This window comes from Eumetopias jubatus, unplaced genomic scaffold (genome assembly GCF_037043125.1).
Source record: "Eumetopias jubatus isolate StellerSeaLion01/CBP00866 unplaced genomic scaffold, mEumJub1_p1.0 scaffold_17, whole genome shotgun sequence".
NCBI lineage: Eukaryota > Metazoa > Chordata > Mammalia > Carnivora > Otariidae > Eumetopias > Eumetopias jubatus.
Genome location: NW_028274823.1, coordinates 76,421,388 through 76,448,692, shown reverse-complemented (window position 1 = coordinate 76,448,692; position 27,305 = coordinate 76,421,388). Strand labels below are relative to the sequence as shown.

At 47.5% G+C, this 27,305-nt stretch overlaps 1 protein-coding gene across 2 annotated transcripts in view; it reads left to right on the top strand.

Annotated features, from left to right (window-relative positions):
- NID1 (nidogen 1) overlaps positions 1–27,305 on the top strand; it is a 79,974-nt gene that overhangs the window by 30,989 nt on the left and 21,680 nt on the right. The window contains exons 4-13 of one of the 2 annotated variants that reach the window (XM_088019800.1): positions 2,051–2,424; positions 4,745–4,894; positions 8,491–8,742; positions 10,749–10,949; positions 13,323–13,568; positions 14,618–14,761; positions 20,130–20,255; positions 24,745–24,894; positions 25,954–26,076; positions 26,563–26,565. In XM_088019800.1, the coding sequence (XP_087875926.1) occupies positions 2,051–2,424; positions 4,745–4,894; positions 8,491–8,742; positions 10,749–10,949; positions 13,323–13,568; positions 14,618–14,761; positions 20,130–20,255; positions 24,745–24,894; positions 25,954–26,076; positions 26,563–26,565 (1,769 nt within the window). The remainder of the gene's footprint in view (positions 1–2,050; positions 2,425–4,744; positions 4,895–8,490; positions 8,743–10,748; positions 10,950–13,322; positions 13,569–14,617; positions 14,762–20,129; positions 20,256–24,744; positions 24,895–25,953; positions 26,077–26,562; positions 26,566–27,305) is intronic. The other variant, XM_028104613.2, reaches the window with a different exon arrangement.

Sequence of the window (27,305 nt, the reverse complement as noted above, 5' to 3'; positions counted from 1 at the left end):
TTATAAAGGATAATATAATGGACACTAGAGAACATTACCTAAAAATGTTCCCACAGATTTAAATTTCGTATATGTTTTTTTTATATTATGTAGTGCTTTTTTCCTGATGAGCTCAAAGTAATACACCCTTAGAATGAAAAGGCATCCTGTTTTTAGATGATATGCTCATTTGAAACAGTTTCTCCAATGTCCTCTGCGAGTATACAGTTAAGAAATAAACGCTATTCAAACCCTATCTCCTGCTCTGAACTCAAGGCTGAGAAAAACCTTCTCCCCCCACGTGGACTAGGGAAGAAATTCTTACAACAAAATTAGTGCTCTCTTGGGCTATTTTGTAGAATTTGGCAAAAGCGGGGAATTCTACTTTTTTCTAAAAGTAGAATCGTTCCTCTCCCATTGTGCCTTAAAAAGTGAGGAAAGAACACCCTCCCTCCCAATTTCAGATTGTCCAGTTGAGTCTAAAACTCAACTGATAACCCTTATTTATCGTGCTTGCCTGTTTCCGTGGTGTGAATACTCCTTTCGTGGCCATGTTCCAGCTATGCGTGTCGTGTTGCTCAATATGGAATTGAGAAGAGAACCATTCTTCACACCATACAGATGCAGTAGACTTAAATCACTTCCAGAACATAGATAATAGTAAAATAATTCAGCGTGATGAGTTTCAAGTATTTATGGCCTTTGTTTATAATACCAGTTATGTAATTGTAAGTTTATGTGATATAATTTTTTACAGTGGCTCTGTTTAATAACTGGCTTGCAAAATTATTAAAATTCAACACCTGGCTCTCATGAGCTGGTGCTAGCAAGCCCCTGCACACCACTACCTTTCCTGGAGTCCTGGGACAGACAGATTAAGTACGCACCCTCTTCCCGCAGGGCTTTCTTGATTCCTCCTGCCCTCTCCCACCCCTGATGTTTTGCTCCGGATTCTCCACTATGTAATGTCTGTTTCTTCTTCCCCGTGTAAAAGCTGGTCATTTTACATAGTTTCTGATAGGAGCGCTTCCAATCACAGATGCAAAAGCACATTAAACATGGTGGAGAAGGAAGGAGAGATCAAGGTCATTTGACTGTGTTTTTTAGTTACACGAGGCCTTTAGAGTCTGAATCTCTCCTTTGCATTCCACTATACCCTTGGGACAGGAAAAGGTAAACTGAGACCTGTCCAAGATTCCACAGCTGATAGAGTTGGCATTTCTGATAATCCAAGTCTGTACTGTTTTCACTCGCAACACCTCTGACACCACATAGGTGGGATTTTTTTTCTTCTACCTACCGATTCTCTCACTCTCTGGACATCCCTTCGGTGTCCTACAATTCAGTTGGGTCCTGGTGCGGACAGCCCAGGGTGAGCACAGACCCCACAAGACTGCCCCCACTTCAGATGCCAGCCCTAAGTTCTAGGTACTGTACTGCACCTCTGGTCTGCCAGCTATAAATTGGGGGTTTCTGGGACCCCCCCCATTCAGGCTCTATAATTTTGCTGACATGGCTCACAGAACTCAGGAAAGCGCTTTTCTTATCATCACTAGTCTATTTTAAAGGCTACAACTCAGGAACAAATAGAAGGAATGCATATGACAAGGTATTGAAGGGAGAGGGGGCTTGAAGCTTCCATGCCGGCTCACCAACCCCAAAGCTCTCCCAGCCTCATTGTTTGGGGGTTTTTATTACATAAACATGATTGATGAACTCCTTGGCCCTTGGTGATTAACTCAGTCTCCAGCCCCTCTCCCCTTTCTGGAAGTCAGGGCGTGGGGCTGAAAGTTCCAACCCTCTAATCATGCCCAGGTCTTTCTGCCATCCAGCCCACATCCTGAAGCTCGCTAGGGTCCCAGCCACCATTCTGCCCATTAACATACGAGAGTCAGTCTTATCATGGCAGAGATGACGAGGATTTTCGGAGCCATCTGCCAGAACCAGAGACCAAGACAAAGTAGGCAGCAGGTTTCAGGCTGACACAGATCCCCAGGGCTCCTTCTGCTCGGTTAGTGGGGGTGGTTTGTGGGTTGCTCGCCTGTTTCTAAGAAGCCTGTCCTTCCTCCAGGAGCAGCAACTCGGGGCAGCAGGGCGTCTGGGTGTTTGAGATAGGGAGCCCGGCCACGGCCAGTGGTGTGGTGCCCTCCGACGTGAGCCTCGGACTGGACGACGGAGCAGAGTATGATGATGAAGACTACGAGTCAGTGACACATCTGGACCTGGAGGACGCGAGCACCACACCTTTCCCCTATGAGGCTCCGAGGAGGGGAGACCCGGGCACACACAGCGTGCCCCATGTCCTCTCCCCCCGCCGCCTGCCTACTGAGAGACTCCCCGGACCTCCCACGGAGAGGACCAGGTCTTTCCAGCCACCAGCAGAGACGTTTCCCCAACAGCACGTGCAGGTCATAGACGTGGACGAAGTTGAGGAGACAGGAGTGGGTAAGGCCATTTTCATCACGGCTGGTCTGCCCTGGGACACTTGGGTTTCCAGACAGGAGTCCTGCTGGAGGGGGTCAGTTGTGTGCCCTATATGGAGGTTTGGAAGGATGAGAGCTGGGGATGTAGGGGCAGCCCTCGCAGCTGTAGGGCTTCACTGGATGGGCCTGTTGGCTTCAAAGACTCCAAGAGATCTTTGGGGATTAGGCCTGCGGTTACGGGAGGACTGCTGAGCGGGCGCTCTTTCAAGTTTCCTCTGACTCCCTTTTCGTCTGTTTTCAAGAGAAAAGTGCTTTGGAATTATTTTGAAAGTCAGATTTTCTTATTTGTGACTTCTGGGATCAGAAATATATTCACCCACCTGAAAAAACATTTTAGAAGTTTCTTTGGCTATTTACTGCTGTTTATCTTTGACGTTTATTTCCTCTTGGTTTTGGAATGAGGATGGTTGATTATTTTTTCCTCCCAGGTCCTGTCAGCTTTAGAGATGGTTTGTGAAGATTTAAAAATGCAAAACAAGTAGATCCCCCAGTTTTTAAAATACAATCTTTTCTAGTCAACCGTATTCTGTTGGATTTTTGCTACGTTTTGAGGGAAAAACCATTTGAGCGCCAGCGTGCTTTGATTTGTCTTATAAAAGATGTTCACACTAAACTGAAGAACTGATTCAATTTCAGGTTGACATATAATCCGCCAACATACACATAAATGAGATGGTCCACGCCCCTAAATGATGTTCACCGTGAGTCCTTCCTGCTTCTACTATGAAGTTGTAAGGCCCCCAGAAAAACTGACTCCATTCCACATGATTCACTCAATTTTTATTTCGCCTTCTTCTGATTTGTTTCATAGCAGTTGTTTTAAATGTTTGTTCTTTTTTGAGTATCCCAAAGCATGGACAAGATCTGGTGGCCAGGGGAAGTGTGCTTACTTACTTCTAAGGCACAGACATGGAGAAGTTACCCTTTATGTTATGAGGAGGATATGGGTTCAGGTCTCAGGGCTCCCCTCTGCACCCTGGATTTCCTGGGGCAATGCTCACAGCTCTCAGCACTCTGCTCTTAACCACTGGTTCCAGACTAATCTCCCCCGGACATATGGGGTATGTTTACTCGCAGATGTTGAGTCTGGAGTCTTTTTCTGCTTCTCCCCTATCTAGGTGTTTGTGGAATTCTCATCTGTGAGGCCATCACTTCTAAATGAGATCATAGCTAGCACCAACAGCTTAGGGTACTGTAGTACTTGGTCCTGATAAAGGCCTAGAGTTGAACTCCAAATGTGTCTAAAACAGATGTTTTTCTGTCGCTCTGTCCCATGGTTTTATTTCACTGTTTTTTAGAGAGAGGTCAGTTTCCTGTAGGCAGCAGTACATTCCTGGTGCTATTTGAAAAGTTACCCACAGATATGCAAGCCATAAGGGACCCCACAGGGAGCTGGACCCACAGCTGGAGCTGAAGCCATCAGTCACGTCTTGTGTGCTCAGCTCAGGGCGCAAGTGTTCCCAGTGCCAAACGCCACCTTTATACACGCTGGAAATTCCCTTCTGAGTATGTAGACTAATCACGTCTACCTGAGGTTAAACTTCACTTTTATCTTCCCTTGTAACACTCAATTATAAATTGGATCATTATCCCTTCTAAAAGCCTGTCCCCCCCTTGTGCTTTTGAACTTCAGTCCAAATTAATTTGCTCTGGATTATTAAATTTAATGAGCTAGTTCATAACTCTAACAAAATGAAGCTGGGAGGTAGGAATTTGAAATAGAAATTCTTTTTGTTTCTTGAGTTAAAGACCTTTAGACCAACTATGATGAAGGAATTATTTCTAATCAGCTTCTGAGCTTTCCCCTGGGGAGGAAAAGGGGAAAGTTTTAAAGTATTTTCAGGTCATGAAAATGACAAATTATATATACATTTTTTTTTTGCCACAATAAAAGATAGTAAAAAAAAAAAAAAATTAAGTCTGTCCCAAAATGGGAAGCTAATCTGACCACATTACATGGACACCATCTTAAGATGGATATTGGGTGGCAGTAACCTAGTATTGATACAGTGATTATATGGATTCAGTGATCCAGTACATTGAATTATAGCATTTTTAAATAACTCCCTTGTGATTTCTCAGACTCCTTTTAGACCTATTTGCCTTGGTGGTTGGAGTATAGGAGTCAAGACAGGCCTTCGGTTGCTATGGGCTGTGAGTGCTGTCTCAGGATCCCCCGCGCAGGTGGGAATTCCTGCAAGGCTTGCGGGCGCACAGAATAACGAAGCCTGGTCCACTGCAGTGCAAAGTGCTTACGAGTGTGCTGTGTTTTCCCCGAACAGTGTTCAGCTACAACACGGATTCCCGCCAGACCTGCGCCAACAACAGACACCAGTGCTCCGTGCATGCCGAATGCAGGGACTTCGCCACGGGGTTCTGCTGCAGCTGCGTGGCTGGTTATACGGGGGACGGCCGGCAGTGTGTTGCAGAAGGTATTCGGCTTTGGGGGCACCTGGGGGGCTCAGTCAGTTAACAGCCCAACTCTTGGTTTCAGCTCAGGTCGTGATCTCGGGGTTATTAGATCGAGCCCGGCGTCGGGTTCTGTGCTGGGTGTGGAGCCGGCTTGGGATTCTCTCTCTCCTTCTCCCTCTGCTTGCTCTCTCTCTCAGAAAAGAAAAGAAGGTATTCGGCGTTTATGTGTTTCCACTTGTGCGGGGAGAAGGAGGGAGTAGAGTCTTTGTTTTGGGGTTTGTTTTGAAATGTTGGCCTTTACCCAGATCTCTAAAGGTGGGTAGTATTTTTAGTAGATATTAGATTTTGAATGATATTTAATCTCTCATTCCTATTCTTTCTCATCCTTCTCTAAAGGGCGTTTCTCAGGGAATGCCCACTTTTGTCATAGGGTGAGGTCTATTTCTTTCCTATGCTATATTTTTCTCCAGCTGGGAAATGACTGCCCATGGGAGCTCATCTTCACAACGGCCCCCAGTGTGGGACAAAGGCTGAAGTGTTGAAGTCATGCAGCCTGGGCCAGGCATGATTAATGCCTCTCGTTTTCCTCCGTTTCTTTCCTACCTCCTCTGTGGCATTGCCCACCGACCTGAGTGTCCTAATGGTTGTTAAGCCCCAGCTGGGCCACAGTGGGCAGGCGTGGACCAAAGTCTGTAGTGGGGAAAAGTGTATTCCAATCACCCTTCCCCTCAGGCTGTCCTTTCTTCATGCCCCTGAAATCACAGCGTGATGATGGTGAAGCATAAGGGGTGCACCAGTTAATTCTGGAGCACCAAACCCATTGTGGGGCTGACTCCAGAATGGATTCAGCTGTGGGTCCACAGCTGTTCTGAGCTTTGGCTCCAAGAGGACCAACTAGTCCTGATGCTCTCGGGTGAGCAGGAGAATCTCGGCGAAAGTCTAGAGGGTCGGGATAATGGTTTACTCAGAGAGTGAGACCTCTGGGAGCCTGGGGCCATAAACTAAGATTAAAACAAAAGCAACAAAAAACCCTACCGTCCTGAACCTTTGGCCCTTCAGACACCAAGTCACCTCACTTGCCACAGGGATCACTGGTCATTTGCCTCATGTTGAATGAGGAACCTCAACTGCTTTGCAAAATTTGACTAAATAAAACTCAGTTGGAGGAATGGTTTCTGTTTTTCACATCCCCAGCCATAGCTGTAGTTAAATCAGTTATTTTAATTTGGTTTCCCTGGCTCACAATGAGATCAAGTGAGTTTTGCTAAATACCATCTGAAGCAATGAAAGAAAATTATGTATACTTTTCATGTTAATTTGGGGGGATGTTTTGAACTTCTGTAGATGTGTTCTGTTTTCTTTTAAATCCCACTACCCCAGGTATGATGTGCCTCTGCTTCTTTGTTTTAGGCTTGGCTTTTGTACTTCCCTCACCCTGAGAGAAGCTTCCAGAATCTACAATGAAAGCTCATTCTCAAAGAGCAATCTCCTTACCTCTTTCCATGCCAAATATCAGAGCTGGAAATGCTGAGCAGTTTGTGTTTGGTGGCAAGCTCAGCTATAACAGACTGTTCAGTTGCATATTTTGACATTATATACACGCCCCATAAAAGTTCTGTGGTTTAAATATTTGTTGGATTCTTGCTACTTTTGAAACATTTTTCTGGCTCAAGGTTTGGTGGAAAAAATTTGTTTGGTTTCCTTCGTTTGGCTTTCCTGCTTGTTTCTGCAATTGTTTGGGGGATGAATTTTTTCGATATTAGTCTTCCAACTTCATAGCACTCCCCCGTGTAATGACACAATTTGTGTGCAGAAATACTGTGTGTGTCGAGTGTGCCTTGGCTTGTCAGTGGCCCTACTTAATGTCTTGGGCGTACTGAACACAGCAAAAGGTCTTCTGAACATGGGCGATGATGCTCAGGTGCGAGCCCGTCTGTCCAGTGTTATTCAACAGACTTTCCTGGGAACTTACTGTGTGCAGAAAACTGCTGAGTCCCGAGGGAAAGAGCTAGGTATGAACGTCCTGTCCCTGGTAATCTAGGAGGAGAACCAATGTATGTGCAATCGATAACTGATCAAGTTTAATTCTGCATCAAACCTGAACAGTCCAAGGTGACTTACTTACCTCTTCCTTCAGTTTTCTTAAAGATATAATTAACACCCTTGTTTAAAGCTCAGAGTTTGGTGGGTTTTAGGCTCTTCCCTGAGTTGTGCAACCATCACCTCTATCTGGTTGTAGAACATTTTTATCAGTCCAGAAAGAAACACTGTATCTGCTAGCAGTCATTCTCAATTCCCCCAGGCCCCCGGCCCTGTCCACAACTGATCTACTTCCTCTCATTGAGGGTTGTCCTCTTCTGAAATATTTCCATTTCATTCCATGGAATCATAAGATATGTGACCATCTGTGTCTGACTTCTTTCACTTAGCATGGTGTTTTCAAGGTCCATCCGAATTTTGGCATGCGTCAGTACCTCGTCCTTTTTTCTAGCTACACATTCCATTGCGTGGTTATACCAAGCGATGGACATTCTGGCCATGATGAATAATGCTACTAAGAACATTTGTGTACAAGTGTTTGTGTGGACCTAGGTTTCCTGTTCTCTTGGGAACATACCAAGAGTTGGAATTTCTGGGTCATATGGTAACCTTCAGTTTTCTTATTTGAATGCAAGAATGACTTCATTTCTTTAGATCTTACATTTTCCTGATTAAACAGGAATCTATGCAAGCTATAGATATTCACAAAACATAGAGGCATATATTATAGAAAATGAGAGTTTACTGTATTGCCCTGAGTTAACCCCTGTTCGCTGTTTTGTGTATATCTCTCCCGGTATTTTCCCCCGAGGTACCCGCTAACATTTATTATTAATGTGTTTTTAAAACAAAAATAGTATTCTCTATATGTTATTTGGTAATTTATGGAGAGAGCCTCTAAATTTCCATAGGAGGTTTCACATCTTTCCCAGTTGTCTGAATGGAACAATCAACCATGAACACACCCCAGTCTACGCGAGCCAGTCCTGGGCCGTTGGCCATGTTTGTGTGCCGAGCGACACTGGCAGTGCCCACGTCTGTTGCAGCTTGGGCCGAATGAAGCTCCAGGACCCAGACTGACAGTCCTCACCCTCAGTGAGAGAACCATATTTGAGCCAGAGCCGCGTATGAAGATGTGTGATAGATCAGGCTGCCAACTGACCCAGATCCCCAAGGACCATCCATTTTGGCCCTCTGTCCCAGTGAAATTCCTAATTCTGTCCCTTACACGCTCAGAAGTGATCAGCGATAGGATCACCTAGTTCTAAATCACCCGTGACACTGTTCTTCTCCTGAGATTGTTTTATTTGCCCCTGAATTTCCTCCATCACACAATGGCGCACGTTGGAGCTACTTCCGTGCTGTACATTATAGGTCAGCGTGGGAGAGAAGCAGGACATTGGAATTTCTAAGGCTCACAGACAGTCGTGGGTCTTGTCCTCTTGAGAACAACTACTTTGACTTAACCCAAAGCCCTTGACCCCAACGCTGTTCTGCCTCTTTGCTTTGTGGGTACAGGTCCTACCAGGCATGTTATTCTTTTTGAAAAAGCTGGCTTCTTTTGTTTCTTGCTCAGGTTCCCCCCAGCGAGTTAATGGCAAGGTGAAAGGAACGATCTTTGTGGGGAACAGCCCGCTCCCCGTCGTCTTCGAGAACACCGACCTCCACTCTTACGTGGTGATGAACCACGGGCGCTCCTACACAGCCATCAGCACCATTCCAGAGACCGTTGGCTATTCTCTGCTTCCTCTGGCCCCTGTCGGAGGCATCATTGGATGGATGTTTGCAGTGGAACAGGACGGGTTCAAGAATGGGTTCAGCATCACAGGTAATTTACCTCAGATACTACAATTAGTGGTGCCTGGGGAACCTGGGGGTGAATGGAAAGGGAGCTCCACGTCTGCAGGCAACTTACTGATGAGCATTTTGTGGCTCCCGAAAGATGTTGAGGTAAAATCATCACTAATTGTTTTCGTTAGTGTGTGCTCATTAGGGCTATCTAGAATTGCATTTTCATCAGGGAGTGGTTTCATGGTGGAGATTCAGAAGTCTCCAGCAGAGCAAATGAGGTCATCTCATACAGCCTCACCCCCCGAAGTGTGGGGTGTCCCAGTTTCCCTCATTCTGTTTCTCATGCCTGCCACCACATTCCCAACCAATCTGATCTGATCTTTGACACTGCTTCGGTATCTGCTTGGAGAAAAGAAACCGGTCATTTCTAGCTGGCAAGTCAAGCCTGATAAACACAATCCTCCCAAGTCTTAGAAAACCTGACTTTCCTTGGAGCTTCTTAGAGGGTGTGTCCTGTCAGGGACAGTTCAGTCTTTAGCAGACACGTGGGCAGATGGTCGGGGGAACGTTTCCATAGTGTGGCCACGGCCCCTCCCACGTTCTGCTGAGCCCAGCTCCCTTGTGCGTGCTGGAGGCCCTTTCCAGGAACAGCTGGGGTGCAAGAGACTGTGTCCCTTCCTCCCCGGCCACTCCCAGGACCTGGAGCCTGTTCTGGGTCACAGGAACCCATCCCTGCCTCTGACTAGATCTGCTTTCTCCCCACTGCCTCACCTCGCTGAGTCTCAGCCACAGCTTTATTGCGGAGACACCGTGAAGCAGGGTCTCTAGGCTTTGCAAGGGTAACCCTCCAAAAGTTCCAGAGCATAAATACATAGCCTCCTGAAATGTGGCCATTTTAAGAAAGGAGCAGATATATATTTGAAAAAAGGTGGCCCTCCCCATAAGATATCGAATGTATGGGCTAATATCTTTTTCCCTCTATCCCTCAGGCATATATATGTATATCCTGAGTATTACAACTGGGTTCATGTTCTCGTGCAAACATGCTCCTTGCTTTGCAGACACAGCTGCGCTTTGCAGTCAGACCCACAGATGCTACTTCTTCCCTGCGCAGCTTTTCAGGGTCAGCAGGGCCCAGGGAGACTTGGCAAATTCCCTGCCCCAGCAAATCTCTGTTACTACAGTGGTCCTTAACGGTCCCAGGACCTGGATTAGCGCCTGGATATCTGCCTGGGACTTGGGTCCTTCCTATAAAGCAGGAGTTGTCACACTTTCTGCCAAGGGGCAGATAGTAAATCTTTGCTTTGCCTCAATATTCTAGTTTGTACGGTCTCTGTTGTAACTCCTCAACTCTGTTAAGTCATTGCAGAGCAAAAGCAACCGTAGGTAATATGTAAATGAGTAAGTGTGGCTGTGTTCTAATGAAACTTTACTAATGGGCACTAAAATTTAAATTTCATATAATTGTCTCATATTATATATACAGACCAAGGGGAGTTGCTGAGCCAACACCCGTAGTGAGTGGTCCCCAGGTGGTTTCTGGGACTGGTGGTGGTTTGCCCTGAGCAACTCTCCCATCCTGACCGGCGCGCTGAGCTGTTACAACAGTCGTCACCATCAACTGACATTTGACAGAGCACTCTTTTAACATCCTTTATCTCATCTAGTTTCCACAAAGTAGCCTGTATCCGTGTTTTATCATCGAGAAATGGAGGCTCAGGGCGGTTAGGTAACGTGCTCAGTCAGTACCTAGCACAGCTGGGAGTCAAACTCCAGACCTTTGCTTTTTCCGGCACTATTCCCGAGCCAGCCCCATCTCAGAGGCTGGTGCGGGGCAGGGAAGCAGCTTCTCTCCTCTGTGCATGACTCAGCTGGGCCACGTGCATGTCCCGGCTCTGTCCTCAGCGTCACCTGCTCCGTTTCTCCCAACCAAACTAAAGCACCTGTGGAGGAGGTGCGAGCCTCCTTCATGAGCAGCACCCCCAGCCTAGGGCTGACATGAGGGGGCTCCCAGACAGCAGAATGACTGACCTTGCTTTCCAGGAGGCGAGTTCACCCGTCAGGCCGAGGTGACGTTCGTGGGGTCCCCGGGCAAGCTGATCATCAAGCAGCAGTTCAGCGGCATCGACGAGCACGGACACCTGACCATCGACACGGAGCTGGAGGGCCGCGTGCCCCATATCCCGTTCGGCTCCTCGGTGCACATCGAGCCCTACACAGAGCTCTACCACTACTCCCGTGGGGGTGAGCCGCCAGCGCCGCGTTGGGGGTGGAGGGCGAAGGGGGTGTGGGAGGTGGGGGGTGAGAGGGTGAAGGGGTGAGGGAGGTGGGGGTGAGGAGGTGAGCCGCCAGTGCTGCGTGGGGGGTGAGGGAGGAAGGGAGTCGGGGGGGGAGGGGTGGGTGGGAGGGTTGGGGGTACAGCCCCAGCTCCCCACTGACTCCAGACCGACCCACTGTTGGCCAGGGCCATCCCCTGGGCTTCCTAGCAGGAAATAGACTGGCATTAGCTTATTAAAATCACCTTTTCCCCTAATTACAGTCATAGTACACACTAATAGAAAATTAGTGTGAAAAAATTAAGCATAATGGTAGAACTGGGACATAGTTATTATTAGGTTTAAATTATTTCCTTTCAGCCTTCCCCCCATTTATATATAAAATAGCCCAGCAGAGGCGCCTGGCTGGTGGGGGGCCGGGGGGGGGAGCGTGGGACTCTTGATCTTGGGGCTGTGGATTCGAGGATTCAAGCCCCACCTTGGGTGTAGAGATTACTTAAAAATAAAAATCTTAAAAAAGAAAACCAACATATCTAAATATAATATTTCGCCACAGATCTTCTAAGTCCTAGGGTTGTAATGTACAGCCTGGCTATTACATCTATATATACATATATGTACCTATGTATATATCTGTATTTTAATTTACTATTTTAAATAATTTCAAACTTACACAAGAGTTGAAAGTAGCACAATTTCCATCTGCCATTTACTCACTTTCACCAATTGTTAACATTTTGCCATATTTATTTTATCATTCTCATATATATATATATATCTTGCAAATAATACGTTTTTTTGAAAGTAAGTTGTAGTCACTGTGAGCCTCCTCCCCCTAAACACGTCACCCATTTTTCTTAAGAACAAGAACATTCCCTTATGTGGCCACAGTGCAGTGTTCACAGTCAGGAAACCTCACATTGATGCAGTATTATTATGTGCTCTACAGTCAGGAGTATATTTTTTATTTAAATAAAATTGCAGTTATGCCCCATTATTATATCTTCATTTTCCGGTTAATTTCCAATCCTGAATATTTTATAGTTTCATTCAGTAGGCTTTGAAAACACTTTTTAATGAATCTGCACGATTGTCTTGTATGGCTATTAATTTAAACCATTCTATTTTCTAAAGCTTAAGTTATTTCCAATTTTCCCATCCCATAATGAGTTGAAAGGACCATCTTCATCATAAATCTTGACCAAATTTCTGATTCTTTTCTAAGATTCAATTCCTAGAAGTAGAGTTGCTGAGCCAAACAATAGGAGCTTTTTAAAGGCCCTCATTAAATCGCCATCCAGAAAGTTTGTGCTAATTACCACGGCTCTGTGGCTCGATTGGGCTCTTCTGGGGACCACGAGGGTTGGTGACTAGGAGGTGGAATGAGCAGCAGGACCCCAGTCTGCCGTCAGCCTGCGACCAGATGGTGTTTCTGGCAGCACAGAATGTGGGAGCTGGACAAGAGGCAGCTTACATTAGTCTTTTATTTATCCTCCGGCTTTTGTTATGAACTACAGCAGAGCACACAAATATAAAGAGTCTTTTATTCTTTTTTAGTTATTTGTTTTTTAAATAGGAAGTTGAGAGTTTCATCGTTCGGGTGAAAAGCAAGCTCTCTCCTGAGCGGGAAGACTGTCTCTCTCTCTTCTCCTCTGTTGAGGTTTGCTCATGGCATTGTAGTAATTTTTCAGAAATTGGCTACTGAAACCCATTTAGTGTCCCTTTTTTTTTTTTTTTTTTTTGGTATCAGAGAACTGCTTCGTCTAGGGTGATACATAGCCACCACTAGTTATTGAATCTCAAGTGAGATAATCTATATAAAGCTGTTAGCTCTCTGTTAGTCACATGGTCGATGCTCCATAAATGGTAGTTTATCTTAGTGGTATCAGCCTGCGTGGGTCCAGAAATTTTACACACGTTATGTCATTCTCACCCCAACCCATGTTGCAAAAGAAATGGCGGCTGAAGAAGTTATAACCGGCCTGCGATCGCACACCTTGTGAGTGGTGGTGTCAGTTCAGGTGTATCTGCTTTCAAGCGTGTGCCCTTTCCACCGGACCTTAATCTCTGGGTTGGTTCTGGGTGGCTTCAGAACTTACAAAGAGCACTTGATGAGAGAAAGCAGTAAATATTACTAATGCAAACAATACCACAATAGTGTGGGAAATCTAGTAGCACAACGGGTCCCAACACAGAAATTAGTGGTCTTGTGTAACCCGTTCCATCTGATCTCTCATCTGGACTGGAAATACTGCCCATGGTTTTAAAGCCCTTGACTAAACCTCTTGCCTCGTTTGTCACCCTGCCTCGTCTCCCTTCTTCCCCCAACACCGCACCCCAGTGATCACCTCCTCCTCCATGCGGGAGTACACGGTGATGGAGCCTGAGCAAGATGGAGCTGCCCCTTCCAACATCTACACTTACCAGTGGCGCCAGACCATCACCTTCCAGGAATGCGCCCACGACACCTCCCGGCCGGCCCTGCCCAGCACCCAGCAGCTCTCAGTGGACAGCGTGTTTGTCCTGTACAACCAGGAGGAGAAGATCTTGCGCTACGCACTAAGCAACTCCATCGGTCCCGTGAGGGGTAGGAATGGCAGCTCAGATTGGGCATTGTGTGTCTGCCCTCACATCTGTGTCTCCTCTGGCATGTTGTTTTTCATCTTTTACTCTCAGTAAGAAGAAGAGGACGCTAGAGTATGTCCTGACAGAGATAAATAATGTTGCCCTCTATGATTCTTAGAGAACTTACACACCTCTGTGTGGGGTGGAGTGAAGAATGCTAACCCATTGAGGTACCTTCCAGAGCAGACCATCTGAAGGCTAGGGCTGGCTTTGGCAGGGCATTTCGGACCCTCTCATGCTCAGCCTTGGGAATGCTCAGCTCAGCGTCTGAGGAGATCTAAATAAGGTCTGATGAAGGTCAGGCACGGAGCCTACAGCATCCCCTATCCTGTGGTAGCACATTGCTGGCGCTGAGGTCTGGTCGGTGGGTGCTTCTGGCTGCGGGCAGGATGCTGGTGTTTGGAGAGCTAGCATGCCATCTCGGTGTCCGACTCCACATCACCCGAATCTTCTAGCCCCATGGGCTCTGTATGTTTGGGGTCTGGCATTAGGGTCTAGAGTTCTCTTTTCCAGTTCCTTTTAGTGCTCTCTACATACCCAGGTCACCTCTCCAGCTGACCGCGTTTGACCTTGCTTAGCTCCATAAAGCAGAAGGAGGGCAGGTGTCTTTCTTCCTCCGTTGACAACTGTGGTTCTAGGCATCAGGGGTGATACAATTTTTTTTTTTTTTTTTCTTAAAAGGCCCGGCAGTAAACTTTCTAGGCTTTCCCAGCTCTATGGTGTCTAAAGATCTCAGTTCTGCCATTGTAGCACAAAAACAGCCGTAGACTATATGCAAGTGAATGGATGTGGCTTTTTTCCAGTAAAACTTTATTTACAAGAACAGGCATGGATTTGAAGGGACGTGGTTTGCTGATCCTGCCCCAGGGTGGCACAGGAGTCGGCTGGTTTCTTGTTCCGGGGCCCTCTGCCATTCTCTGGGTCATCAGCTGGACCTTATTTTCTGTGGAAGGAGGAAACCTGCAGGCGTTCCTGAATTACTCACTTGGCCTCCTTGTCTCTCCTTCACAGAAGGCTCCCCAGACGCCCTGCAGAATCCTTGCTACATCGGCACTCACGGGTGTGACACCAATGCGGCCTGTCGCCCTGGCCCCGGGGTTCAGTTCACCTGCGAGTGCTCCATCGGCTTCCAAGGGGATGGAAGGACCTGCTCTGGTACAGCCAACCCTTCCGACTTGTGGGGGCCGGGGAGGAGGCTAGGAGGAGGTGTCTGGAGTCTGCAAACCACAGGGCTGGGTGAAGCGAGGTTGCAGGGGTGAGGGAAGCACCGGGGGACATGCCAAGCCCCACACCTGGGGTTCCTGCAGTCATCTTGCAGAACTGAAACTCTGTCCCCATTAAACAACAGCTCCCCATTCCCTTGTCCTCCGAGCCCCTGGCCACCACCATTCTACTTTCTGTCTATGAATGTGACCCCTCTACGTACCTCATCGAGTGGCATTACACGGTTCTTGTCCTTCCGTGACTGGCTTATTTCACTGAGCATAATGTCCTCAAGGCTCATCCACGTGGTAGCCTGGGTCAGAACTAACTTCCTTCTTAAGGCGGGAATCACATTCCACACACTACCATTTTTTTTTAATTCATTTGTCTGCCTGTGGATCCTTGGGTTGCTTCGACTTTTTTGGCTAGTGTGAATAATGCTGCTCTGAACATGGGTGTACAAATACCTGTGTGAACCCCTGCCTTCAAGTCTTTGGGGGCATATACTCAGAAGTGGAATTGCTGGGTCATAGGGTGAGTCCATGGGTGATTTTTTTGAAGACACCCCACAGTGTTCCCCGTGGCAACTGTCCCATTCCCACCAACAGCACACGAGGGCTGCCCTTGGCCCACGTGCTCACTGACCCTTGTTATTGTGGCTTATTTATATATTCATATCGATAGTGGTCATTCCACTGGGTGGCAGGTTCATTCCCATTTCTGTAGCTGAGAAACACTGAGGCTCATCACAGTGAGCCAGTGACACTGGAACATTGGAACTTGAGTCTGTCTCACACATGTGTGTTATGCTGCCTTCCCACTGAACTTATTTGATTATAATTTATTTATTTATTTTAAAGAATTTATTTGAGAGGGAGAAAGAGATCACGAGCAGAGGGAGAAGCAGACTCCCCGCTGAGCAGGGAGCCCAACGCGGGACTCCATCCTGGGACCCTGGGATCACGACCCGAGCCGAAGGCAGATGCTTAACCAGCTGAGCCACCCAGGCGCCCTTGATTATAACTTAATTTTGAATACTTACCCATGACAGCCAGTACTTCTACATTTGTGACTAAGTGTCAGTCCACTACCAAGGGCCAGTTAGTTGATGCCTGACTCAGTGAAGAGTCCATCCACAGAGGCAACGAGTGCAGGAATGTCAAGCCTTCAACCAGAGCCGCCTAAATCTGCAGCAGACGGCTCACCAGCAGATGTAGGAGATGCTAGAAGGAAGTTCCCTCAGTGAAAGAGTGGCATGCACATGTATGTTTGCCAGAAAGGTGAGCAGCCCCCTTGAATGACTGGGGTCTGAGAATCTGGTGAGCCTTGAAACTGGAGGATAATGCCTTAGGTCTGGCATCCAGCCCTCTGATGAGTGGCAGATTTCATGTGCTGATTTAACATTGAGGTTGGCACATCCTACTGTCAGTATGTTGCTGTATTTGTCTCAGAGTGAGGTACTCACTGGGGCATCTGAAATAGTGGGGAGCAGGAACTTGCACTTTAGAGGAGCAGACTGTATAACCATTTAGCCAGCCTGCTGATGGCTTTGTACAGGTGGTAGAATTCAATCCGATGCTCACCTTCATTGTAACATGCAACTGGGAAGGGGACAGAGTTCCGACTCACCTCTAATCATCAGAGTTTTCCAGAATTTCCCCAAATAGCCCAACAGTCTTGAATGGCTGAACTGGCTCAGGCCAGTTTGAAACAGCATGGTAGTTGTGTGTGTGTGTGTGTGTGTGTGTGTGTGTGTGTGTGTGTGTGTGTGTATGTGTGTGTGTGTGAGCAGAGCCCTCCCAGGGCCAGGAAGATGGTGAAAGACACCATGCAGGGATGGGGCTCCCTCACTTCTCTGCTGGAAGCCTCTATCTCCTTAGTCTCTATGTAGCCCTGCTTCAACTTCATAAGCCAACCCAGTGTGGGTAAAGCATGGAGATGCCCCAACCCGCTGCTGCTGAACCATGACCTCTGGCTAATTCTTCCACTCTTAGTACCTGAGCAGATTGTAGCGGGAGTGCTTGCTTCACTTCCCAAGGCACAACCAGCCATACCTTACATAATCTGTTGCTATCATAGAAAACCCTCTGGTGCTCTCACTCAGGGAGATAGGTGCTCATGTGTGAACTTGCCTTTGTTCTCTGGTTAGTCTCCATTCTGGCAGATTAACACCATGGAATGTGCGGATATTCCCAGTCAGGCTACTTTTTGTTCGGGGTCACTAGAACATGCTTTGGAGTGTTAATGCATTGAGGCGTTAGGCTGTTGATAGGAAATTGCATTAAGCAAATCATGTCGTGTGTTATTTTGACCTGGAAAGTGACTTCGAAGAGAATGAGAATGAGCCTTTGTAATTCAGTTTGTGTAGCATTGATGTAATGATAGATGACATCCCCAACAAGCCCGGTGTTGGCTAGACGCTGCACGGTGACCCTCCAAGGTAGTTTGGAGAAGGTTTCCAGACGAATCGCAGAGTTCTGCTGCCTGGCAGAATGACTCCCATACCTTCCTCAGTTGGGAGTCTGTAGAGATCATTTTGGATAACCTCTCTTTGAGTAATTTTGAGTACACACAGGCCCTTAACAAATCAATCATGAGACTCCTCTCCTCAAAGAGCCTGGCCTTGAGAAAAGGGGCAAATTCAGATTTGTTGAAAATATGTGAAAAGTAGCCACTCTGAAAAAAAAAAAAGGAAGGAATAAACACAGATAATCTAGGACTTTCCTGTTGGGCTAGAGAATGATCTGCGTGCAAGGAAATCTCTTCCCAGAGACAAGAACAATAAACTTGAAGCAGATTTTGTGATATTTTACGAGGGGTGGTTAGTGCCAATTCACTGTGTCCACTAAAGGAAGGATTAGAGTCCTAGCCTCAATTTACAGAAGGATTTAAAGTAGACATTAGGAAAAAAAAATAAAGTAGACATTAGGAAGAATTTCACTATAAGGACTGTGAGCTCTTAGTGGGAAACTCCTAGAGTCTTGCTCTACAGAAAAGATGTCACCCTGCTTGGGTCTATATATATATATATAGAGAGAGAGAGAGAGAGAGATCGTCATAGAGGTCTAGATCTTCACGCACCAGGGGACCATGCCCTCCCTCATCCCACAGGCCCCCAGGTCCCCCTAGGTAGGACGTAAGGGATTGATCACCCTCCCAATCACTGAAGTAGCTTTTTTGAAACACACAGCTTCCCTGTCCAAGGGACTGGAACTTGGAACCCTTCCCTGGGTGATTTTGCTCTGTCCCTTTGATTGAAAACTGTTGCTCTGGGCTCTTGTGCTTTGGCAATGGAGTCCGAGCTGTGGAGCCCTGCAGTCTGAACAGGGCGTCCAGACATCTGTGCTGGGAGTGTCCTCTTGAGAGTTAGGGCACAGAGACCGTGGAAGCCGGGCTGATTTTTTTCTCCTGTGTTGTCGGAGCAGCTGCTGGGGGCTGGAGCTGTGGAGTCCACACTCGCTGGATATCTCCGTAGCCACACCCCAGCTCCAGCTCGGGGAAGAGGCCGCTTTGGGAGGGGCTTTGTTCTCTAACCTGCCAGCTGTGCTCGGTTAGAGATATGAGGTCCTCTTGTATGATACCTCTTGTATGAGACCTCATATCCTAAACGTCGCTAAGGATCGTGCATTGCAATATATTTTTAAAAAGCTGAATACCATTTGGTTTGGGTTTTTGCATGGGTAGAGGTCAAGCTCTGGGGCTGATGTGGCAAAAACGCCTCTCTTGTGCAATGTGGTCCAAAAGGCTAGCAGGGTCTTTGTCTCACCAGTGAAGAGATGGGCTAGGCTGGCCGTCGGAGGTGGACGCATGAGGCTTTGTTTTCCAAGTGTGAAAGGTTCACATGAAGGCATTGGAGGAGGGTGAGGAGGGGACTTGTATGATCTCAGCCATCATGAAGTGACGTCCCTTTGTCTCAGGGTTCTAGAAATGCCCCAGGTAACTGTATACACTCTGAGGATGAGGCTGGCGTGGGAAAGACCTTGTGTGATTGTGTTTATTTCAGTCCATCAGTGGACAGGTAATCAGGGCAATGGCGAGTTCGCTCGGTTTCTTGTCTGGGCCAACCAGCATTGCTGTGGTGTTAGCTACAGATTGGACCCCGATGCCTAGTGGCCATCTGAGGGCCATGTTCCTAGAATCGGCCAAATCCATCCCCTTGGCTGGTTGTATAGGATGAACCCCTAAAAATTATAATAATAGCTACGCTTCTTGAGCATACTAGGGGCTCCTCTGGCTTACATCCAATTTCTGTAATCCTCAGAAGAACCCCTCGAGATCAGTAATATTGTGCTTCATTTACCAACGGGGAAACTGAGGCTGAGTAGTTAGTAACTTACCCAAGACCACTCAAGCTGGTAACTAAAGGAGGCAGGATTTGAACCTAGCTATGTCCAGTTCCAAAGCATATGATTCTTTGTCTTGCATTATCCCATGATTGTCATGTGAGGGCATCACCCTACTAGTTCATTTACAAGCTTCCTTTTAGTGCATTAAGCTCCAGACAGCATTCAGAAATTCACAAGTAGGCTTTAAATTGTTCAACTTTGCTTTGTACCTGTAAGTGGAGAAAGGTAATATTTTTGAGTAGCATGTTTAAATACGCTCTGTAGTCTTAGGAGGCGTAGTCACAGTCTAGAAACTTGTCCGCACAGCTTCCTGATGTGTATGTGCCATTCTGATGTGAGCAAACCCCAGTGTCAGCAAGTAACTCCAGGAGAGGCAGGGGAAGCACACGTTTACGTAGGAGGAGGGCCTTGGGATCGCTCTCGAAAGTTATGCACAGAAAAAAAAAAAAAAACTCTTACTGGGGTGCCTGGGTGGCTCAGTCAGTTAAGCGTCCGATTCTCTGTTTCAGCTCAGCTCATGATCTCAGGGTCGTGAGATGGAGCGTTGCGTCCAGCGTGGAGTCTGCTTGAGATTCTCTCTCCCTCTGCTCTCCCCCCCCAATAAATAAATAAATGAATGAACAAACAAATAAATAGAAAAAACCTTATTAATGTTACTTTTGGAATATAGAAAAGTTTTATTTATTTTTAATTTTTAAATTTACATATAATGTATTATTTGTTTCAGGGGTACAGGTCTGTGATTCATCAGTCTTACACAATTCACAGCGCTCACCATAGCACATACCCTCCCCAGTGTCTACCACCCAGCCCCCCCATCCCTCCCACCCCCTTCCCCTCCAGCAACCCTCAGTTTTTTTCCTGAGATTAAGAGTCTCTTCCATTTACAGGCCAAAATGCTTTCTATCTTATTATATTTACTGATATTTGAAGCTTTTCTTAAAAGTCTGCATTTTTAAAAAAATTCGTTGTAGATATCGATGAATGTTCAGAACAGCCCTCGGTGTGTGGGAGCCACGCAATCTGCAACAATCACCCCGGAACCTTCCGTTGCGAGTGTGTGGAGGGCTATCAGTTTTCAGAGGAGGGAAAGTGTGTGGGTAAGTTCTGTGGGTAACTTTTTAAGACGCCTGTTCATATGGTGTGCGTTCACATCTGTGCGAATGGAGGTGATGCCCCAGGTAATTATCCTGGTTGGGATGGCAGGGGCCGGCTTCTTTTGTTCAGGGAAGCAGTTTACAAAGATGAATCAGACTTCATTCCTTCCCCCCCACCCACCTGGAGGGTCATATGTCTAGGGAATGAGCCACGTTATTGTAAGCCACAAGTCATAGCAGAACTTCTTAGCCTTGTCGAAGGAAGTGAGTTGAAGCTCTTCATTGGGCTAATAATGCTTTAGGTTGGTGATGCTTTGGGGGATGGTACTGGTAGGCCAACCACAAAGAGCCAGATTGTTTAGATTTTTTCTACTTTTTTTTCTACTGCCGCACTTTGACCTGTGGGTTCCAAGAATTTTAAGTTCAGAGATTCTTGCAGATTTCCGGGTCTGGAGGGCAGCATGCTGAATGGGCCATCCGAGCTCAGCATTTCTTCCCAGTTTTAAAACAGATTCTTCTTGTATGGCGTCAGTGAACCACCTCCTTGCCCCTTCCTTGCTGCTCACGAAAGCCTAGCGTGCATTCTGTTTGCTCTGTCTCGAAGCTCAGATGAGGCTGCCGAGGTCCCAGGGTGAGGTGATGGCTTGAGGGCGGAAAGGAACAGGCAGTTCTCATATTTTGAATGTGACCCAAACAGCTGTGGATTTAGAGAAGCCAGTCCCCTTTGCACAGAGTGCAGATTTCAGCTCTGCTAAGGTTACTTCTTTTTCTTTTTCAATAGAAAACAACCATTTCTGTGTATCTGGCCTGACTTCCTTCCCTGCTTTTTTGAGATGGGGGCGATTCGAACATTTATTTTTCGTGACAGCACCATTTACATTACATCCGGACTCAGACCTGGGGGGTGGGGGGTGCGGTCCTGGGGTAGATGGCTGTGAGGCGTGACGTCCTGGGTTTCTGTGGCCAGCCGTCCCTGACGTGCACACTCGGGGGCAGGTAGGGTGCAAATGTCTACTCCGAGGCGTTGGATTTTGAGGAAGACACTTAATGTGTCTGGACCTCAGTGCCTCAGACTGGGTCATGGGTTCACTGTGCCCCCCCCCCCCCCCCCGGAGCTCTTGGAGATCCCTCAGGAGCTGCCGTGAGGATCCATGGGAGCCTGGGCAGATTTGTCCTCCGCCCCGACCTCCAGCCATTCATTTCTCTATACATCACATTCTGAGTGAGACTGTGTTTGAACGGTCGATCCCACTGCTCAGAAACAAATGTGAAAACCGCCTGAAGATCCTCCACCGGATCAACCCCTGTTCCTCAGCTCCTTTGACACTCGCCACGTGGAGAGGTGGCTCACGGGGTAAAACCAAGTCTGCCTGAACGCATTCAAACAAATCACTGGCTCGTCACCGGATCACCTAACGGGCAGTTTCACCTCTGCTGAAATTCCTCGTTACGGCTATATGCTGCGTGGGCACCTGGGTTGGAAAGGTTTTTCTCCAGGTCGCAGCAGGGAAGGGAGGGAAGAGAATTGGGGCAGTTTAGGAGGCCGGCGCTGTGAAGGCTTCGTGCAGTGGATGTGGGCTGGCCAGACGTAAGGATCTGTCCGTGAGGATCGGTATTCCGTGTGGGAGGGGCTGCCTCGTGGACTTCCGCGTTTGGCATTTCCTATAAACCCATGACCTTTCTCTTTTCTACCGCGTGCCAACTTTTACAGTTAATTAGAATGTGCAAAGTAAAGGAAACAGCGGAAACAGCCCATAGATCACCTTTATGTGGAGACACAGACAACCTGCCTCTGCATGGCCACAGCCCTGTGACACGTGGCTCTGGGTGTGGAACGTGGGGAAATTTGAGGTTCCATTGACCCCTCATGTGGGTGTCTTTGTGCAGTGCACAACACCATGTACCTGCCCATCCCTCGGGGCAGGAAGAGGGCCTTAGGCTTGGCCTTGCTTCCCCCAGCGTCCTCCCTTCTCTGTCTGTCATATTGTTAGGAAAAATTATTGTAAATCATTCACTTTTGTGACCTTATCTTCAGAACTTAAAGTAAGTAGGGAAACCACCCTCCTTAGAGCTCTTTATACCCTGTAAACCTTTCTCTCCTTTTAACCTGCGACTTCTTTCCCTCAGTTGCCCTTCCCTCTTGGCATCTCCCTCCTTCTCTCCCGTCGCCTCGTTTGCAGCCCCCACCAGCGTGCGGGTGGCTCTGGGGGACCGCTGCCCGGTGGGTGGCAGCGGCTCAGGCCCAGCCAGCCCGCTCTGCTCCTTCCAGCTCAGGGCACGGTCCCTCTCCGCGCTTCTCTTCAGAAAAGGAGGCCCTGGAAAAAGCACAACCCCAACGTACAGTCTGCTTGGAATTCTAATTAAATTTTAATTCTCATTTGAGCCTGGTTTGCTCTCCTTTCCAGAAAGCCCGCCTCCCTCCCAGCGTGTAGCTTCCCATTACTGGAACAGGTGGGATCGGAGTGGTAGAGAAATCGCCAGCTCTACAAGGTCGGGAACTTTTGAGGAAAGCACAGCGGGGCGCCCCAGTGTCCCCCCGGTGGCTTAGGTTGTTGGGGCAGCCGCTGTCCTCTGTGACTGTCCTGACCCCTCTCTGAATGATCATCATCAGCAAGAGCATCTAGAAACTCCCGTTTGAGTGAGAACTGAAGCACGCTGCCAGGGCTGTGGGCTGTGTGCTTGCCGTCAAGAACCGTGGAAGAGACTTTCCCTCTTAACTGACGTGAAGCCTCACTTAAAAATGCCTCACTTATTTTAAAAATTAAACAGGTAGAACTAAACCATTTGGAATGGCAAAGCCGGCTTTTTAAACTTCTTTAAGAAGCGAATTGCTTTTGGCATGGCAAAGCGGTCTTCCATAAAGAAAAGCATGATGTAAAAAATTCAGTTATAAATTGCCTTTTTCTAGAAATGGTTTGAGGATTATAGAAACGCATGTGTGACAACAATGGCTGGGAGGGAATGTCGAGACCTATAGGTGCTTGCCCTGTTTGGAGGGTCTCCTCTGTTAATTAGGGTGGAGTAAAACGAGGCCGTGAGCGAACCTCCCTTTATAAAATGACCACCCACGAGCTATAAAGGGCGTAAATATGTGTAGGAAGAGAGAAGAGAAAGCAGAGTGAGACTTGTAGTTTTGTCTGCGTGTACTTTCCCTACCTTTGAGAGACCCTAATTTGTTGAAAGTTGGGGCGCCTCAGCTGAAGGAGTTGGGGGTGGAGGAGGGGAACCCTAGAGAAAAAAAAGAGCATTAGAGACGAGGCGACGGGAGAGAAGACAGGAGGGTCCAAGGAAGCCGAGTGTGTTCTCGAACTCGTTAGGTATCATCTGGGACAGGAATTTGGACCCTTGAAGAGTATCCTCTCCTCGACCTGTCCCCTGACAGTGCTTAGAGCTCTCTCTCTCTCAAAGACAAGAAAACCTGGAATCAATCTTGGGAAGATTCAGTGAGGAGGAGAAAGAGGAAAAGCCCTCCTTCACTGGGATAATCCAGACGCGGAGGGCTTCCTTGGCGGGAAGGAAGAGGGTTCTGTTCTGACATTCTGAGGGACAAGATTCTGTCCTGGGTCTTAGAGCTTTAAAACCAGAAGCTAAACGGTGCCTTGGGAACCCCAGAGAACCTGCACCAGCCATTGAAAATACCCCCGAGACCTCAGCCCTTGACTTCCATCTTGAGGCACGAGCACAAGATGGTGTTGTCGGCCATCCCCTCGGTCACTCACCCACTTCCTGAGCCCTCATTCTGTGAGTTCTGTCATCGGGACCCTGTAAAGAATAATAGCTCATCTACCGGGCCTCCCTGTGCTTGGCATGTGAGAAGTAATTCCCACAGAGGAAGAACGTGAGGCTCTGAGAAATTATGTATCCAAAGCCATGTGGTGGACACGTGTGTGTACCTGGTAGAAACCCAGGGGTGCTTATACCCCAAAACCCACAGTCTCTCTACAACACCTGTCTCACTGCCCTGGGAACATGTACTTCTCCTTCCTTCACGGGAAATGGGTGACTTCGCCTTCGGCATTCGTATTCAGTGCTCTACCTGCCTGGTGGCCAAGGGTAAAGGCACCGTGTGGAAGTCTCAGATCCTTGGCTCCAAATGCTCCAGCTGAGTCGCCGCAGGAAGTACATACACCTGCACGTGGCCCACCTCCACGTCTAGGTGGAAGGAAAGTTGGGTTTGGAGGCCCTGGTATGGAGAGTGGCCTGAGACAGAGCCCCGGGGTGAAGCTGAGGTTGAGTACCAGGTGGAATGACCAGCCATGGGGTCCATCTGCGGAGACTGATCAGAGGCAGGTGGCAGAAAATAGGAAGTCCAGGGGTATCAACCCAGTGGGGAGCAGAGGAGGAAGCCTGACAGGATGTCTGGAGGTCTGGGGTCTAGGCACATTCTCTTCGGTGGACTAAACCACTGATGTAGAGGGAACTGACTTAGAAGGGCACCGGGACCGCTCGGGGGCCTCTCTTCAAACATTGTGTGTCAACCTTGTGTTTGAAGCTATTGCGGACCAACGCCCCATCAACTACTGTACCACCGGTCTCCACGACTGCGACATACCCCAGCGGGCTCAGTGTATCTACATGGGAGGGGCCTCATACACCTGTTCCTGTCTGCCAGGCTTCTCTGGGGATGGCCGAGCCTGCCAAGGTGCGTGCTTGCTCTGATTTTTCTCTCTGTGGAGCCCGAAAAGAAATCCCCTCTGCCAATTACCAGCTCACCCTGAAATTAAGAGAATTAACGGCTGACAGAAAAAAATAATTCTCTTGTTCAGTGCAGAACCTGCACAATTACCCAGTTGTCTTTCGTTTGTCTCTCTGTAGTAGTGTGAACCCTGCGTTTTCCTTTGGGGGTTGTTCTCATCGGGGAAGACGCTTAGCCTCCCCCACTGCTATTTTGTTCTGCGTGACTTGCTCACGTAGGCAATAATTAGACTCCGGCTGTCTACTGGGAACTGAGGAGATTTTCTTTTGCGAAAAGGCAAACAACTCTTGGATACATGGGGCTTGAGGTCCAGCTTTTTGTTTAGTAAGATATATATAGTCATTCCCCTGGCCTGCTCTCACCTTCTGCTCCAAAACAAGCCAAGTCCTCTTACTGAATAAATGACTACAGTCAAAGAATAAACGATTGCCCAGAATTCTTTTAGACCTGAGGTCAGTCTTTCATTGGCTGCCAAGATGTTCTTAAAGATGATTTTAGGTAAGATAACTGTGAAAAAAGTATCCTGACCCTTTGATTTGCAAAATTGCTTAACAGCCTACAGTATTCCTGAAAAGTCCAAGCTTTTCTAAGATTATAATTTCTGAGATACTTTGTTGTCATTACTGAACACATGAATTTTCTCTTGTCTCTGAGATTTTTCTGTCAGCCGTTTAATAATGTTTCCAAACTCTCCGACATTTTTGAAGCTCTCATTTGTGATGAGAAAGGCTCATTTTATAATGCAAACGAATCTTCTCTTTTTTCCTTTTGCATGCTTGACTTTCCATGAAAACACTATCATCAAAGTGAAACACATTTATAAATACACCAGATAGAAACTGGAGAGTTCGTGTTTTGATGAGTCATGTTTAGTAAATTTTAAATCGCTGTTCCCAGATCAGACACAGAGTCCCCCGGAGTGAAGCAAGTGGTTTAAGTTATTGTGTAAACTATGAATTCCAGAAGAAATTTCATTGTCCCCTGGGCTTGGTGGCTGTTTTGCAGACGTGGATGAATGCCAGTCGAGCCGATGTCACCCCGATGCCTTCTGCCATAACACTCCAGGCTCCTTCACGTGCCAGTGCAAACCGGGTTATCACGGAGACGGCTTCCACTGTGTACCTGGAGGTAAGGTGTCAGAGACATTTGGAGCTGGTAGGCCGTGCCACATTCATGAGTACTGAGTACATGGCCCTGGGAGAGGAGCTGAGGTGGGAAAGTTGGAGTCTCTATGGAGAGTCTTACGGGTTGTTGAGGTGGGAGATCAGGGCACGGCTGCAGTGCGTAATTGTGCAGGTTGTGCACTGAACAACTCCGGGGGGTGCCACGCAGACCATCGCTGTACTGGCAACCTAAAGTCTGAGCATCCTTATAACTTGAGCCAGCAGTTGAGGGTAAGAACTGCTCTGTATTAGGGTTCTCCAGAGAAACAGAGCTAACAGGATGTGTATGTGTGCACGCACGTGTGTGTGTCCGTGTTGGTTTGTTTATAAAGAGATGATAAGGAATTGATTTTCCCAATTATAAAGACTTGCAAGTCCCAAGATCTGCAGTTAGCAAACTGGAGGCCCAGGAAAGCCAATGTTTCCATTTGAGTCTGAAGGCAGAGAGAAGCCGGTGTCCCAGGGTCGTAGGTCATCGGGAAGGAAGGATTCTCTCTTAGGGAAGGCCATCCCAGCTTCCTAGGAGACATGGAGAATAGAGCTCGGGCAGGGGTGGGGAGCAGGGGTGAAGAGCCACCACTGGAGAAAGATGCAGGTTGAGGACCCTACAGAATTGTCCATATTACCTGTTGTACCTGGACTGTTTACTTCCTGAAGTTACCTGAGGAGGGGAGGGGCAAAGGGAGAGAGAGAATCCCAAGGGAGCCCGATGAGAGGCTCGATCTCACGACCCTGAGATCACGACCGATCCGAAATCAAGAATCAGATGCTTAACCAACTGTGCCACCCAGGCGCCCCCATAATCGTCTTTTTAAAATGAACACGATTACAATCTCCATTTACACAGAGGATGCTGACGCTTAAGAAGATAAAGGTGTAATCAAGGTCCCACTGGTATTAAGTGCTGGAACCGAGACTCAAACCCAGGTCTGTCAGATGGCCTCCAGCCTGGATTCGGTCTCCTAAACCGCATGATATTCTGTCATGAGATTTAAGGATATATCTGATACCTCAGGCTGGAGTCATGTGGTTACTTATTTGTAATTATTACTCTCTTATTGGCCAGATGTATTTATGCCACTGTAAATATGTCCTATATATACACAATTATTTATAATGTTTCAACCAAATATCCATTTTACCACCACCTTTTTAAGCAACTAATAACTATTTCAATGTCTGTCTACACTAGCC